At 40.1% G+C, this 15,780-nt stretch overlaps 1 protein-coding gene across 4 annotated transcripts in view; it reads left to right on the top strand.

Annotated features, from left to right (window-relative positions):
* LOC128697549 (fibronectin type-III domain-containing protein 3a) overlaps positions 1-15,780 on the top strand; it is a 662,917-nt gene that overhangs the window by 560,753 nt on the left and 86,384 nt on the right. For all 4 annotated transcript variants that reach the window (XR_011393145.1, XM_070094072.1, XM_053789316.2 and 1 more), the window contains one exon: positions 14,826-14,955. Coding sequence is in view for 3 of the 4 variants with exons in the window: in XM_070094072.1 (XP_069950173.1) it covers positions 14,826-14,955 (130 nt within the window). In the remaining variant the exon portion in view is untranslated. The remainder of the gene's footprint in view (positions 1-14,825; positions 14,956-15,780) is intronic.

Genomic DNA, 15,780 nt, shown 5'->3' with positions numbered 1-15,780 from the left:
AACACATGTACGGTATGTTTGCAGGGTGGTTGTGTTCTAGATGAATACCACACATTCAAATTGAAATTTGATTTAGCGCATTGTGTGAATAATAATAAATATAACAATGGTAATTTATAATCTACCAGACGAGACAGAATTAAGGAGAGTTATGTACCCTGAGGAGTATTTTCGTGGTGGCCTCCGCATTGACTCTCACAGTATTAATTAGTCTGTCATACTGAGTACCTTTCGCAGAATACATAACGAAACTACGCAGTATTATGTACTTTTCACAGTATTAATCACTCTTCGCAACATTAAGTATTCTTTACAACACTAAGTACGCTTAGTCCTACAGGATGCCGTGTCTTTCCTCCAGTAGAACATGATGCCGTTAACACCTGTTCCCAGTAGAGTATAGACAGTATGCAGCATTTAAATCACACAAGATTTCTACGCTGTCAGTCACTGCGACAGTAAAACTTTACCATAGTGCGGGAAGCAAGTGTCACTGGTTGGTATTCACACAGTTTTGGGATAAGTAAGTAAAGTTAAATGGTTTAATTTAAACAAGGTAATTTATCCACTGGGCTTTTATCGAGTATATACCTGGAAAGGGTTTCGGGGATCAACGCCGCCGCGGCCCGGTCAGTGACCAGGCCTCGTGGTGAATAAGCTTGATCAACCAGGCTGTTGCTGTTGGCCGCACGCAAACCGACGTACGAACCACAGTCCGACTGGTCAGTTACTGCCTTTAGGTGCCTGTCCGGATGTTGAAATTACTTCATTAACTTTGGAAATTTTATATCGAACACCAAATATTTTAACAAAAGCAATATTGTACAGTCATGAATGTAGTTAAATACAACAATACATATGAATAATCTGAAATAGTTTGTGTGAATTCTTAACAATTAGGCTTCAGTTTAAAGTTTTTATTTGGTTAAGCCATAATAGGGATGGTAGAAACGGAGAGGGAAAGGATTAGAGTAGGATAAAGTAGAGTAGTATAAGAAAATATGTGGGTAAGACGGGAAAGGACGGATTAAGTGGGCTGACCACTTCGGTTGGGTTTTGGTGACTTGTGTGACTGTCTTTCCATGAAGTCCTGTCTAAATAAAATGTAACAGGTGCATGGTGGTTTCGATGATCGATAGATTAATTCATCTAAGGCAAACTCTTCTCAGCTTTTCACAGGATCAAATACTATGCAGTGTTATATTGGACAGGGAATTGCTAAGTTTTCTGAAGCTGTTGGAGGCTTCCACGTTCACTAAAGCCTTTTAATGTGTGTTGCGAAGCTGCCACAAGGTGCTCCTGGCCTTGACGTGTGTCTCGGCTAGTCGTCTGGATGGCTCGCATTTGAATAGCCTAATAGTTCTGGAACAACAGGGGCAGAAAGTTAGTTTAAGAAGAGGTCATAGAAAGCTACACTACCTAATTATAGTACAAAATTTCGTTTTATTTTAAAGAATATTCGCAAATCCATGCCTGGTACAACTGTCAACTAACCCACAAATTGAAATGGAAAGTAAATGATGTTTTGATCATTCCTGAATATCGCGAAGTCCTGAGTATTTTAATACAATATCGAAATGTTGAACTTTTCAAGTAGTAAATAAAGATATTATTATTATTATTATTATTATTATTATTATTATTATTATTATTATTATTATTGTATCCAAGAACGATGTAGCTGAAAAAATCTCGCCCAGTAACTGTAGTTAGAGGAAAAATTGGAATGTAATTTCTTACTTGCCGCATTGAGCCTTACAAAGGATGTCGCTTTATTACATCCAATTTTTTAATATTATTAAAAATGAAAGTAATCCAGGACCAAAGAATAATCGTGTATTTTACGATACAGTTTGCCTGTATTGCTATACAGTAGTACAGGAGCTTCGATAAACTACGCTGATACGTTTGATTAGAACAATGTAGCAGTTACCTTCCTTATAGCATTGCTGCTAATATCGTTACAATTTCTTGTCGGTACTGATATGATCAAAATATAAAAGTATAACAGTTGAGAGATGTATTGGAGAGGTTTACCTGGAGGGTATTCCTGGGATCAACGCCCCCGCGACCTGGTTCATAACCAGGCCTCCTGGTGGATCAGGGCCTGATCAATGAGGCTGTTACTGGTGGCCGCACGCACCCAACGTACGAACCACAGCCGGGCTGATCTGGTACTGACTTCAGGTATCCGTCCAGCTCCCTCTTGAAGGCAGCGAAGTGTCTATCGGTAATTCCCCTTATGGCTGGTGGGAGGCCCTGGACACTTAGTGTTTTCTCTTATTGTACTAATGGCGCCCCTACTTTTTTTTTCACTGGAGGTATGTTGCATCGCCTGCCAAGTCTTTTGCTGTCCTAGGGAGTGATTTCTGTGTGCAGATTAGGGACGAGTCCCTCCAAGATCTTCCAGGTGTAGATTATGATGCGTCTCTCTCGCCTGCGCTCCAGAGGTGAGTAATTTCAGTTGGGTATACCGTACCCTTAGTATACCTTCATGGGATTACAGAGATCAGCCCTGTTTCTTTGCGTCCCAAGTCTCGGACTAGGCTCCATCTGAAGTTTGTAGCACCTCGCAACAAATAATGGACATGGTCTGTTGAAGACAGAATACCTCCAAGCAGTTTTGAATAATCTTTCAGTAAGCCACAGTAACGCAGTGTCTCAAATGAAAAAATAATTTACATATGGAAAATTGAGTTTTTAAATCTGCAAACTGAACTATTACCTTAAGGAAGGAGGCACCGCTATATGCAAAATAACTCCAATGTAAGGGATGCACCGAGTAGGCTGAGGCAGTTTCATAAAAGCCCAAGGTTTTTCAGTAACCTGCCTTCAGCTGTTTGTAATGGCAGATCCCAAAATGTGTTTCATAGACAACGTGTAAGGTTCCTCGGGAATAAAACTCTTAGGATGCTTACACAAATAACCCGCACATAGAAGAGAGGAGCTTACGACGACGTTTCGGTCCGACTCGGACCATTTACAAAGTGTGGCTTTGTAAATGGTCCAAGTCGGACCGAAACGTCGTCGTAAGCTCCTCTCTTCTATGTGCGGGTTATTTGTGTATCGTTCCGGTCACGGTATTGTGCCTTTTTTTGTTATTCTTAGGATGCTTCCCTCACTCGTTGCAAGACTGAGAACCTGGAATCCCATTTTTTCTATGGCGTAAATGTTATCAATTTGCAGTGACTTTTGGCCACTCATCCAAGCTGTGATGAAAACATGGGCTAGCGGGCCGCCAGCAGCAGCAGCCTGATTGACCAGGCAAGCACCCGACGAGCCGGGCTCTAGGAGACTACCTGGAGGTTATTCCGGGGATCAACGCCCCCGCGGCCCGGTCCACGACCAGGCCTCCCGATGGATCAGGGCCTGATCAACTAGGCTGTTACTGCTGGCCGCACGCAGTCCAACGTACGAGCCACAGCCCGGCTGATCCGGCACTGACTTTAGGTATCTGTCCAGCTCTCTCTTGAAGGCAGCCAGGGGTTTATTGGCAATTCCCCTAATGCTTGATGGGAGGCTGTTGAACAGTTTTGGGCCCCGGACACTTATGGTGTTTTCTCTTAGTGTACCAATGGCGCCCCTACTTTTTATTGGGGGCATTTTGCATCGCCTGCCCAGTCTTTTACTTTCGTAGGGAGTGATTTCTGTGTGCAGATTTGGGACCATTCCTTCCAAGATTTTCCAAGTGTAGATTATGATATATCTCTCCCTCCTGCGTTCCAACGAGTACAAGTCAAGTGCTTCCAAGCGTTCCCAGTAGTTAAGGTGCTTGACAGAACTTATACGTGCAGTAAAGGATCTCTGTACACTCTCTAGATCTGCGATTTCACCTGCTTTGAATGGAGATGTTAATGTACAGCAGTATTCCAGCCTAGAGAGAACAAGTGATTTGAAAAGGATCATCATCATCAAAGGTGGTGTGTGGAATAAGAATTAATTTTCATGTTATGCTTGCCTTCTGATAATGATTCCTGCAAAATGACAGCAAATTAGGGTAGCAACAAGTTTGTATGAAATTAGGTTTTAAGATTCCAACAGTAATTATGGATGATAATTTCTAAATATATTTTAGAAATGTACTATTTAAACATAAATATTGAAACAAAAAACACATTAACCCATAAATTTTATTGAGTTTTAAAAATTAATTTGTAAATATAATTAAAAGAATTGCAAAATAAGACGAGCTAAACTTATGGATGAAGCAGATGTATTGATTATTTTGAGAGTAAATATAGTGAGAGGGAGGGAGGGAGGGTCGTCTGGCGGACACAGCATCTTGAGGTGTTGGCTAGACGCTGCTGCTGGGCCCTTCAAGGTGATAGTCTTGCCAGTGGTGTTCCACCACCCACCCTCACCCTGCCTCTCACCACCATCCTTCTAACCCTGCTCCACCACCACCCTCACTCACCCTGCCCCGCCACCTGCCCTCCCTCTCGCCTTGCACCACCACCCTACCCTGCTGTCTGCTCCCTGCCGCTCTTTCTTTCGCTTCCATTTACCTCAGTATTAAGTCCACCGTCTGCAAACCTACGTTTGTCGTTAACAACTACTCCATTTTAAAAGGTCCATTGAAACTGATGTTTCTACAACCTCGTATGGTTGGTTCGAAACGAACCGAGACGGGCATATCAGAGGCGTGATGCTGTAGTGTGACTTAACATAATTCCGTATCACTGTTAGTGATTGTTTATTGTAAATGAAGATCGTAGTTAACCCAGTTTGTGTATCGTACGAAGCTGCCAGAGGTCTCATGGGAAATCTCTGCATATATGAATAAAAACAATGTCAATCCATGATGGATTGATCAAGTTCTTGGTAGACAAAACGTCTTCTCGATGAATACCATAAATTTTGTAATTCTTTATTCACATATTTGTGGCTATTTTTACCATTGTAATACATACTACCTCTCTGCAGACCTGACACAACGAAACGCATGTATAAGTTTTAAAAATGAATCACCATCTGTTACAAGTGCCACGTCAGTTAGGTTGTGATGGCTCTGTAGGCGTGAAGACCGCTGGCAGCGACAGCATGATTGACTAGACATCCAACAAGGAAGTCTGGCCTCAGGCAAACTTGTCACGGATGTCCAATGAACTGGTATGTGAAGGATTAGTGGGACGGATCAGTAGTGGCTGGGTTGTGCTATACGCTGATTTCTCTAATTACTTACTTCGTTATGCTTATTAATTTCTTATGACAATCTTACGAAAATATGGCTGGTCTTTGAAGTAACTGGGGATTTATTTCCAAAATTTTACACTGTTAGATGATTTAAGCATTGTGATAAATGGTTTTGAAAACCGACAAGTTGAAGATTAAGACACTTGTGCATCATATGGGAATCTTTATTGAAGAAACGTTTCGTCACACAGTGGCTTCATCAGGAAATAGATGTGTTCAGTCCATCACTCTTTCCACAAGAGTGATGGACTGAACACATCGATTCCGGGCTGAGGGACTGATTACTTCAAACTCCTTACACCTTTCTGCCTTTGTATTGTACTGATGAAGCTATTGTGTTCCGAAACGTTTCTTCAATAAAAAGTCCCATATGTTGCATAAGTGTCTTAATCTTCGATTTAAGCATTCTTCTCTCCTAAGCTGGGACCTGAACAATAGCTTGTTTAAACATTTTTCTCTGCTATGTTAGGACCTGAATACTAACTTGTTTAAACATTCTTCTCTGTCAAGCTGGGACCAGAATTTCTGTGGCTAAAATAGGAATTGTGGCTATGTGGTGGGTGGATGTACGTGGTCCAGGTTGTGAATATCAATTATAGTGCTGGTTGGTTTTTGAGAATAGCATCCAGGCGGAGACGAAAGTTGGTGGCATAAAGAAACTGGGATTTGTTAGGCTTTGTTATTGGAAAACACCCTCTCTCCTGAGGAAACTTCAGCCACTTAATTACCACCAAGAGAGACTCATCTGGAGCAGGGGGGGGGGATAAAATTATCAAGTATACCAAATCCAAATGTTTATGTTCCAGCAACTTCGTTCATTATGAAGTCACGATTTAGTGGTGCTTCAGGAGTGACCTACACGTCCCCACCAAGTGTCACCTGCACGTCCCCACCAAGTTTCAGTAGTAGTAACCAGTTACCAGTAACCAGTGTACCAGTAGATGACTCACTACCAACCGTCTCTGCCTGAGTCACTGTCTGTATTCATATTGCCGCTGACCTCGGCAGTATTTCAAAGACCCTCACATATGGGTACTGTGGGCGGTCAGTTATACGAGAGTGAGCAAGGAGGCAGGTCACGGCTGTTTGGGCGCTTCCCACATTATCCATAATTATACGTACTTCCAGCCTACGTGAGTATTACTTTACCCTAGTAACCAGTGTACCAGTAGATGACTCACTACCAACCGTCTCTGCCTGAGTCACTGTCTGTATTCATATTGCCGCTGACCTCAGCAGTATTTCAAAGACCCTCACATATGGGTACTGTGGGCGGTCAGTTATACGAGAGTGAGCAAGGAGGCAGGTCACGGCTGTTTGGGCGCTTCCCACATTATCCATAATGATACGTACTTCCAGCCTACGTGAGTATTACTTTACCCTATCCACGTGTTCGAACCCCCACATGATACAAGTGTCACCTGCACGTCCCCACCAAGTGTCACCTGCACGTCCCCACCAAGTGTCACCTACACGTCCCCACCAAGTGTCACCTACACGTCCCCACCAAGTGTCACCTACACGTCCCCACCAAGTGTCACCTACACGTCCCCACCAAGTGTCACCTACACGTCCCCACCAAGTGTCACCTACACGTCCCCACCAAGTGTCACCTACACGTCCCCACCAAGTGTCACCTACACGTCCCCACCAAGTGTCACCTACACGTCCCCACCAAGTGTCACCTACACGTCCCCACCAAGTGTCACCTACACGTCCCCACCAAGTGTCACCTACACGTCCCCACCAAGTGTCACCTACACGTCCCCACCAAGTGTCACCTACACGTCCCCACCAAGTGTCACCTCACGTCCCCACCAAGTGTCACCTACACGTCCCCACCAAGTGTCACCTACACGTCCCCACCAAGTGTCACCTACACGTCCCCACCAAGTGTCACCTACACGTCCCCACCAAGTGTCACCTACACGTCCCCACATCTAGGGGGTCTAGTTTATAAATCCAGTTTATAGTTTGTGATTTGATGCGACCACGGTATTGGCTTATTTTTCGTGGACTGTCTTTTGCTATCTTCGTATTTACTTCTGACTGGTCTTTGTGGTGACTGGTTGCTGGGACCTTAGACTTCACTACTGGTTGCTGGGACCTTAGACTTCACTACTGGTTGCTGGGACCTTAGACTTCACTACTGGTTGCTGGGACCTTAGACTTCACTACGGGACAGGAAAAATTAAATAAATGCTGGCACACTTTCCAGTGTTTGTATTTGATTTCTGCCACATTCGTGATCCCAGACTTTTCAATATTTTGCCAGAAGATATCAGAAACACTGCTAGAAGAAGTCTTCTAGAGGAAACTTGATAAATACTTCAGCTAAGTGCCGGATAAACGAGGCTGTGATGAATGTGGGCCAGCGGGCCACCAGCAGCAACAACCTGGTTGACCAGGCAAGCACAAGTCAAGGGTCGCGTTCTGGGAATAGGAAAAACTCAGAAAAACCGTTAAAGGTAAAAATATTCCAGGTGTCAGTAAAAGTAATCTAAATTTTTCCTCCTAACATTTGTAGTCTGTAATTTCCATTATTTAATATTTAAATGTTACATGTTCGCGGGGAAGCGCTAAATCTTTAGGGGTCATGGAGCGTCTAGACCTAGGGAATGGGAGGTGACGAGGTTTGACAGGAGGGAGGGGAGGCTAGCGCCGGTTAATTGGACCAAGAACCTTCCAGCATCAAGGCTCCACATTGAAAAGTTCTATGATCAAGAACCCTTTACCAACATAAAGGATCCCCATTGAAGGGTTCTAAGATCAAGAACCCTTCACCAGCCTAAAGGATCCTCAGTGAATAGTTCAAGGATCAAGAGCCCTTCACTAACATCAAGGCGCTTTCGTTGAAGGAATGTAAAATATGGAGTCGTGAAGGCACGCATTGAGAAGAACGTTCGGATGAAGCATGATCTGACGTGCGAGAACTCATGTACATAACTTCTGCTGCTCACACGTGTTTAAATATAAGTGCATATATATGCAACAAGATCACAGTAAACAGGTGATATCACAGCATGCAAAACAACCACTGTGAAGAAATAGTGAAACTCGAATAGCTTTCTTGATTTCTAACATTATCAAGGACCTGTAATGTGAGAAATCACGAAAGCGCTTGGAGTTCCACTATTTCTCCACAGCGGTTGTCTTGCATGCATTTTATCTATCTATCTATCTATCTATCTATCTATCTATATATATATATATATATATATATATATATATATGTATATATATATATATATATGTATATATATATATGTATATATATATATATATGTATATGTATATATATATATATGTATATGTATATATATATATATGTATATGTATATATATATATGTATATGTATATATATATATATGTATATATATATATATATGTATATATATATATATGTATATATATATATATATATATATATATATATATATATATATATATATATATATATATATATATATATATATATATATATATATATATATATATTTATATATATATATATATATATATATATATATATGTGTGTGTTGTGGTCAATTTAAATTATGCAACACACGTAACTCCAGGTAACCCATCCTCGTAAAAATCTGTGGATTTCTCACATAGGGTTTCGGCAGATTTGTCCATTTATATTATCTAGGACTCTAGGTGGTCCAGTGGCTAACGCGACAGTCTGGAGTTTTGAGACACTCTGACCGCGGGTCCAAATCCCTCCCGTGGTATGGTTTGTTTGCAATCATGTCATTACGATTTCGTGAGTCAGTTAGGTTAAGTTTCATTGTCATAGTAAAAAAAAAAATCACAACGTCAATAAATGAACTTAGAATAAAAGCGATAAATAGTCTTCAGTGCACTTAAATAATGAACTTTATTAGCCGATCTTAGTACGAGTGTGTTTGAGATGACTTACATTATTTTGTACTTGATTTGTGGAAGTAATGATGGTGGAATGAAAATATGTAGATAAGAGGAGTTAAAATAAGCAAGTGAAAAAGAAAAAAAGGGAAGAATGAAGTTAAAATAATATAGGAAAGGGAAGAATGAAGTTAGAATAATATAGGAAAGGAAGAATGAAGTTAGAATAATATAGGAAAGGAAGAATGAAGTTAGAATAATATAGGAAAGGAAGAATGAAGTTAGAATAATATAGGAAAGGAAGAGTGAAGTTAGAATAATATAGGAAAGGAAGAATGAAGTTAGAATAATATAGGAAAGGAAGAATGAAGTTAGAATAATATAGGAAAGGAAGAATGAAGTTAGAATAATATAGGAAAGGAAGAATGAAGTTAGAATAATATAGGAAAGGAAGAATGAAGTTAGAATAATATAGGAAAGGAAGAATGAAGTTAGAATAATATAGGAAAGGAAGAATGAAGTTAAAATAGAGAAATGAGAAGGAGGAAGTTAAAATGAAGAATGACAGCTACAAAGAATACAATAAGTAAGAACAATAATATATACATAAGAGAGAGATAGAGATAGCGTGGTGGTGGTGAGCCTGGCAGCCGCCACACATGTGACAGCTGTGATGCTACGTCAGTTAGGCTCCAGGGAAGCAGTGTCGTACCGCCTCGATCAATATCTCTTCTCACTCCATTCTTCAATTTGCTTCAGTTTCTACTATTGTTTTTCTTTTTATCTATATGTTTCATCTGTCAGTTAGGCATTCGGCTGTTTCATTAATGTAAGAATGTGTGGTTGGAACTTATCTTTCTTAACGTTTCTACTGTTTGGATTTGTTTCACTGCAAATTTCATGACTAATTTTAAGCAGTGGCAGTGTTTTTTACTTGATAAAATGCTTTTTTTCAGTATTTTTAATCCAGACCAAATGTCTTGAAAAAATACTGGAAGTAAATTTGCTTGACTGGCATCTGTTGTAAAATGACGAGGCCCCCCCCCCACTCCCTTACCATCCCCCTCACCCTCTATCCCGCCTTTCCCCCCTCACACCCCCACCCTTCCTCACACTCCCCCACCCTTCCCTCTCTCTCTCTTCCTTTCCCCTCACACCCTTCCCCCACATAATTCCCCCTATTCCCTTCCGCCTCATTCCCTCCCCCTCTCCCCCCTTCACTGGAAGCAACCTCCCAGATATCTGAGGTGTTGGCAGTGGTATTTCTTAAATTAAGATAATGAAGAAATATGTTGACTAGGAAAGCTGATGTAGTGTGATACATGGAATATCTAGTGTATACTGATGTGAAGGAGAGTTTCTAACTTAACTAAGTTGGTACCATTCATCGGAGGGAAAGGAGGGGGGTGTTTGCCTTGTGCCGGTGTAGGGCTCTTGATCTAAGGGATTAGACCTACTCCTTTTTCTTGTATCAGATCTGATTACCTCCCGTTCACTATACACTGTATGACTTCTACGAGTTAGGCGCTTCCCCGTTAAAATAATAATAGTAATAATAGTTGTAAGTTGGTATCACCCGCCCCGCCCCCCCTCCTCCCTGACACGTAGTACGCTGCCACGTTGCCAAACCTTCCATCACACCGAATTGCTTCTTGTATTCAGCCTTTTATAATATTCTGGTTTACTGTTAGAGTTGTGAAATAGCTTAGTCTTCCTCTTGTTTCTTTCAAATGGTAAAGGTGGCAGAAAGTAGCGTATTAATATGTTAAGTTAGTGTTACAGTAGTAGCACAGGTGGCCGCTAGAGCGCTCTTAAAGTGTGTTGGCATTCAGTGTACAGGTGGCATATTTTCTCCAGTATTTGGTGATCATTTGATTTTTCAGTAATATATTCAGGGAAGCTTGCCTAATTACCGTGTATGTTGTGTGCTACATAGATGATAACTGTTGAAGATGGGAAAGACTCGTCAGAAGTTGTGTTATTTCGTGGAAACATTGCCAGTATGTTGTGAAAACAGCTGAAGTGAAGATCTCATACGTGTACCTTACTTTATCTAGTACATTCTGTAATCAATCTTTTGATAAGCTTGATGAAATATTGGCGAGGCTAATGTGAAACTTTCCACTTCAGTTTGTATTCACCAAAGGAACAGAGGATTGCGGAAACAATTTCAACTATAGATGAATTTCAGTTTTTGACGTGATGAAATGTGTGATTCTGTGCATATGAAACTCTTAAGTTTATTTGATTTTTATAGCAGAAAAATTTAGAAATTTGTGATCTTATTGTGTATAAATTGACTCCAGAATGTTCCAGCCATGATACAATATCCTGTGCAAAGACAAATTTTTAATAATTTAAATTCATTGTTATCCTCGAATACCACATATCTATAGCAGTTTTGCAGTTGACGTACTCTTCATCTGTAAATATATCCTGGAAAAGCCTAGCCTCACGTGATCCTAGATTGTCCACAATGCTGGTCTGACCAGGATGGGACCACCGGCGTGAAAATCAATCACTACAGCAAGACATACGTATTGCCACCATGCATAAACAAAATAGTATTATGTAACAACTTGAAATTGCTGCACTTCATCCCATGTTGCCTTCATAAGCGTAAATGCATCAGATTTAACAACGCTGGAAGTCTTAACCCTTAAACTGTCCAGACAGATCTACGTTCACATGCGTAGTGCTCCAAAAGTAGATCTACGTTTTTTAACTTATTTTCAGATATAACAAAAAAAAAGGTAGATCAGTTTTTTTACACGTTTTCAAATGTAAAAAAAAAAAATACTTTTTTTACATACTTTCAAATGTTGAAAAAACGTAATCTACGTTTTGGACAGTTTAAGGGTTAACTATTTATACATTGTAATAAGCATTTCACTAGACAGGATTGATCACTTTCTGATTGTAAAGATTTAGTCTATTTGCTAATTTCACACTCGTACCACACAAACACCTACCTCGTGTGTTGGTCAAACGATTTGTTCTACGTTATTATAGATATACGCATAATAATCCTAGCACTTCGTATATGCGAAGGGGTGAAGGTGATATCCCAAAATAATTAGTAAAAGCATCATAGAGAAGGCTATCTTACCTGACCATAAGGTGTGCACTTGGCCAGGCAAGGCTGCTCCTCGCGGCATTAATTTAAAATCTAGTAAATATATGCGAGTTGAGGAAATTTTTGGCTTTCAATTATGAATCGAATTGCACCCAATACTTGCAACGAAAATGTGCTTCGACCTAATAGCTGGTATAGAAATGTTCTGGAATCTGAGTCCAGAGATTTTTCCTGTCATGGACCAACATAAATAGTAGTGATAAGCATTACTGAAGAGTGCATTGCAGTTGATTATTTCACATAAATAATGAACTGCAGTGTTGATTATTTCAAAGAAGACGATAATATTGTAAAGACAAAATCAGGAACTAGGAAGTTTGCAATCTTTCTCGAAAAAGGTCGTGATGAAATAACTACTATAACCACATTAATTTCTAATGTTGTGTGTAAAGCTACAATGTTAATACGAAAATCTAACAAGATAAATGATGACAATTTGATATATATCACAGAATCACCTAAGAAAATGAAGGTATTAGAGCTGTCCATTTGCTTCAAAAGAGCACAGGCAAATTCATTGTAATGAGAATCTTCCGGCGAAATTATCAGTGAAGCATGTTGTTATTGTAGTGTTCAGTAAGGTCAAACTAGAAAGAGATGGCTTTAGAACCTGAAAGTGTACAGGGACAGACAGACATGGCGTCCATAAGTAGTGGAGTAGGTCGTGATGAAGCTACCACTAGTGCTCGTGTCAAGCTTCCTGGCCCTACGGTTATGAAGGTGGAGCAAGGCCAAGTTATTACTGTTAAACTGCTGGTAAGTTACATTATGCATAAAAGTTTAAAGCCTTGTAATTACTGTGTGAACTGTTACCAAATTGTTGCCAGACTTAAAACTCTGCAACTCATAGTTCGACCTAAATTGTGAGGATGTTTCCGTCTAAAAAAAACTTACTTAGTGGGGGAAAAAAAAAACTAGGCTGTTAATATTTAGTTGAAGCGTTGCTACTGCCTTGTTGGGATCTGTGTTCAACTCACTCCTGTTAGAATGAACTCTTATGAATTAATGTTAATAATTTGATTTAAATATAATTTTTAAAAACAGTATCATTTTTCCCTCACATTTTCAGCCATAGGAATAAGGGGAAAGTGATATACTTGTTTATTACAAAATAAGAGTTTATCAACTAGTCTAATGTAGTATACCTGGAGAGGGTTTCGGGGATCAACGGCCCAGTCTGTGACCAGGCCGCCTGGTGGATCAGGGTCTGATCAACCAGGCTGTTACTGCTGGCCGCACGCAGACTGATGTACGAATCACAGCCCGGCTGATTAGGTACTGATTTAGGCGCCTGTCCCCCCTCAAGGAAGGTTCCTTTATGTTGGTGAGGGGCTCTTGATTTAGGGAATTGGATCTGTGCTCCAGTTCCCCAAATTAAGCCTGAATGCCTTCCACATCCCCCCCAGGCGCTGTATAATCCTCCGGGTTTAGCGCTTCCCTCTTGATTGTAATAATAATAATAGGCGCCTGTCCAGCGCTTTCTTGAAGACAGCCAGGGATCTGTTGGTAATGTGTATAGACAGTAGGTACTGTTTTCGAGTCACAGTTGAAAGTACAACTCTTGTAGACCTTACGAACCTGATGATCATACCCTCACTCGAACAGTGTTTTCACGTGATGTCATCTCTTTCTGGGTCTGATATACAAGCTCTGGTTGGTGGGAGTCGCTCTCACGGATAGGACCAGAACGTGTGAATACGGAATCTATTTATCACAAAATATGACTTTGACAACCAACTGATGCACACTGTACATACCCTAGGTAATGTGCTTATTCACACATCTGAAGTTGTGTGTTTTAAGCACGTGAAAATTCTCAGGTTTTATTTCACACGCACACACGTATGTGAGTATGTATATCTTTTTAATTGCCCTCGCCATAAAGTACTATAATGGAACACTTCAGTGTCCAAAAAATAAGTAAAATGTCAAGTGCAGAAAACATGATTTAGTGAAACTTATTCTACAGGCCCAGTCAGAATAGTGTTAATTGTGCTTATGATAAAGTAAGTATTCCCATTTCATGGCATGAATTTTTATTTACGCTGTTGAATTGACAGGCTAATAACTATTAACCTGTACTACCTCCCCTTCACCGGATACTACCCACAACAGGCTACTAACACCCAGATTTACTGCTGTATGAACGGGGGGGGGGGAGACAAATGTAGAGAGACTTACCTAAACATCATGATTTGCTCTGGATTGAACCTAGGTCGTTTGGTTGTGTACAAAAGTTGCCACTGCCGAACAGTGAAACGTGATGTACTTATAAGAACCACATAAGTGATTAACAGATCATGGAAGATATACGTATTTGTGGAAAGACGACCAGGATATCGTAGAAAGAGGACCAGGATAACTATTGTGGGTTTTCCCTCAACAAATACCTACAGTACAGTACTGCAGGTATTTTAATCTAAAATGAAACACCATTCAAAGGTGTTGCTGGCAAGGAGCTTTTGATTCAAGAAATTAATATAATAATAATATATATATAATAATAATAATTGCCTCCCATTCCTCAGGGGCTCTGCAACCCTTACAGGTTTAGCACTTTTCCCCATGAATATAATAATTAAAATTTGATGAGTTTTCTAAAAGATTTTTTTCATTATTTCATTTCAGGGTCCAAATGCAGGACAAGGCCCACCACAGTTCTATGGGCCACCACCTGGTCCTCCACCGCAGGGTTATGTCCAACCTTACCAGCCTCCTCCACAGTATCCCCCAGTCATGTCACCGCCCTTAGCACAACGTGAGAATCTTTTGCTTTCTCTATGCTCTTTGTAACTCTGTATTGTAAACACTTGTGTACTTTGCTGTTTGAAATGAGTGAGAAATGTTGGCTTGCACACCTTTTATAAAGAATTGTGTGGTAATGTCTGAGACTGATTGAAACTGGAGGAATCGTGTTTTAATTATATGTGCATCGTAGTACTAGTTAAAGCTTCCTCCACCACACCAGCCTTCCTTTAATACGAGCTCCCTTCCACCACACTTGCCTTCATAACTAACTCACTTTGAAGATGTCAAATGACAATGAGATTATCACCTCTGTTAAGTAACGTACTCATAATTTATGGAAGATTAACTACTATGGCACATATATTCCAACCCACCCAGATGAAAACATTCATATGGAATTGAAAACTGTGAAAAAGTAATGTTGACACTGAAGTAGAGCATAAAGTTTTTTTTTTATCATTACCCTTCAACCCAGTCTCTGACCAGGAGATATTAAAGGAGTAAGGACTATTAAGTAAAAAAATAGTGTATATTTGTACTGAATGTACAAGGTCCTATAAAAAAGTTCCTGGACTTCTGTGAAAAAAAGTACAGGGTTACCTGTTCATGAAGATGGTCTTCGTGAATAACCTTTTTCACTTTTTCGGTGTTGTCATCTGTTTTTGACACTGATAGATGAACAGAATGTTTATAATCCTCAACTGACATTTGTCCTTTGAATCCAGAAAGCCTATTCAAAACAATGTCTGACCCATTGCTTATTGCCAAATTATTGCTAGCTTGAAACAGAATCTCACTCACACACACACACACTGTTCTTTCTTTTAAAGATTCC

Source organism: Cherax quadricarinatus, chromosome 44 (genome assembly GCF_038502225.1).
Source record: "Cherax quadricarinatus isolate ZL_2023a chromosome 44, ASM3850222v1, whole genome shotgun sequence".
Classification (NCBI taxonomy): domain Eukaryota; kingdom Metazoa; phylum Arthropoda; class Malacostraca; order Decapoda; family Parastacidae; genus Cherax; species Cherax quadricarinatus.
Note: the sequence above shows the minus strand (reverse complement) of the source record. Positions and strands in the feature narration are given on the sequence as shown.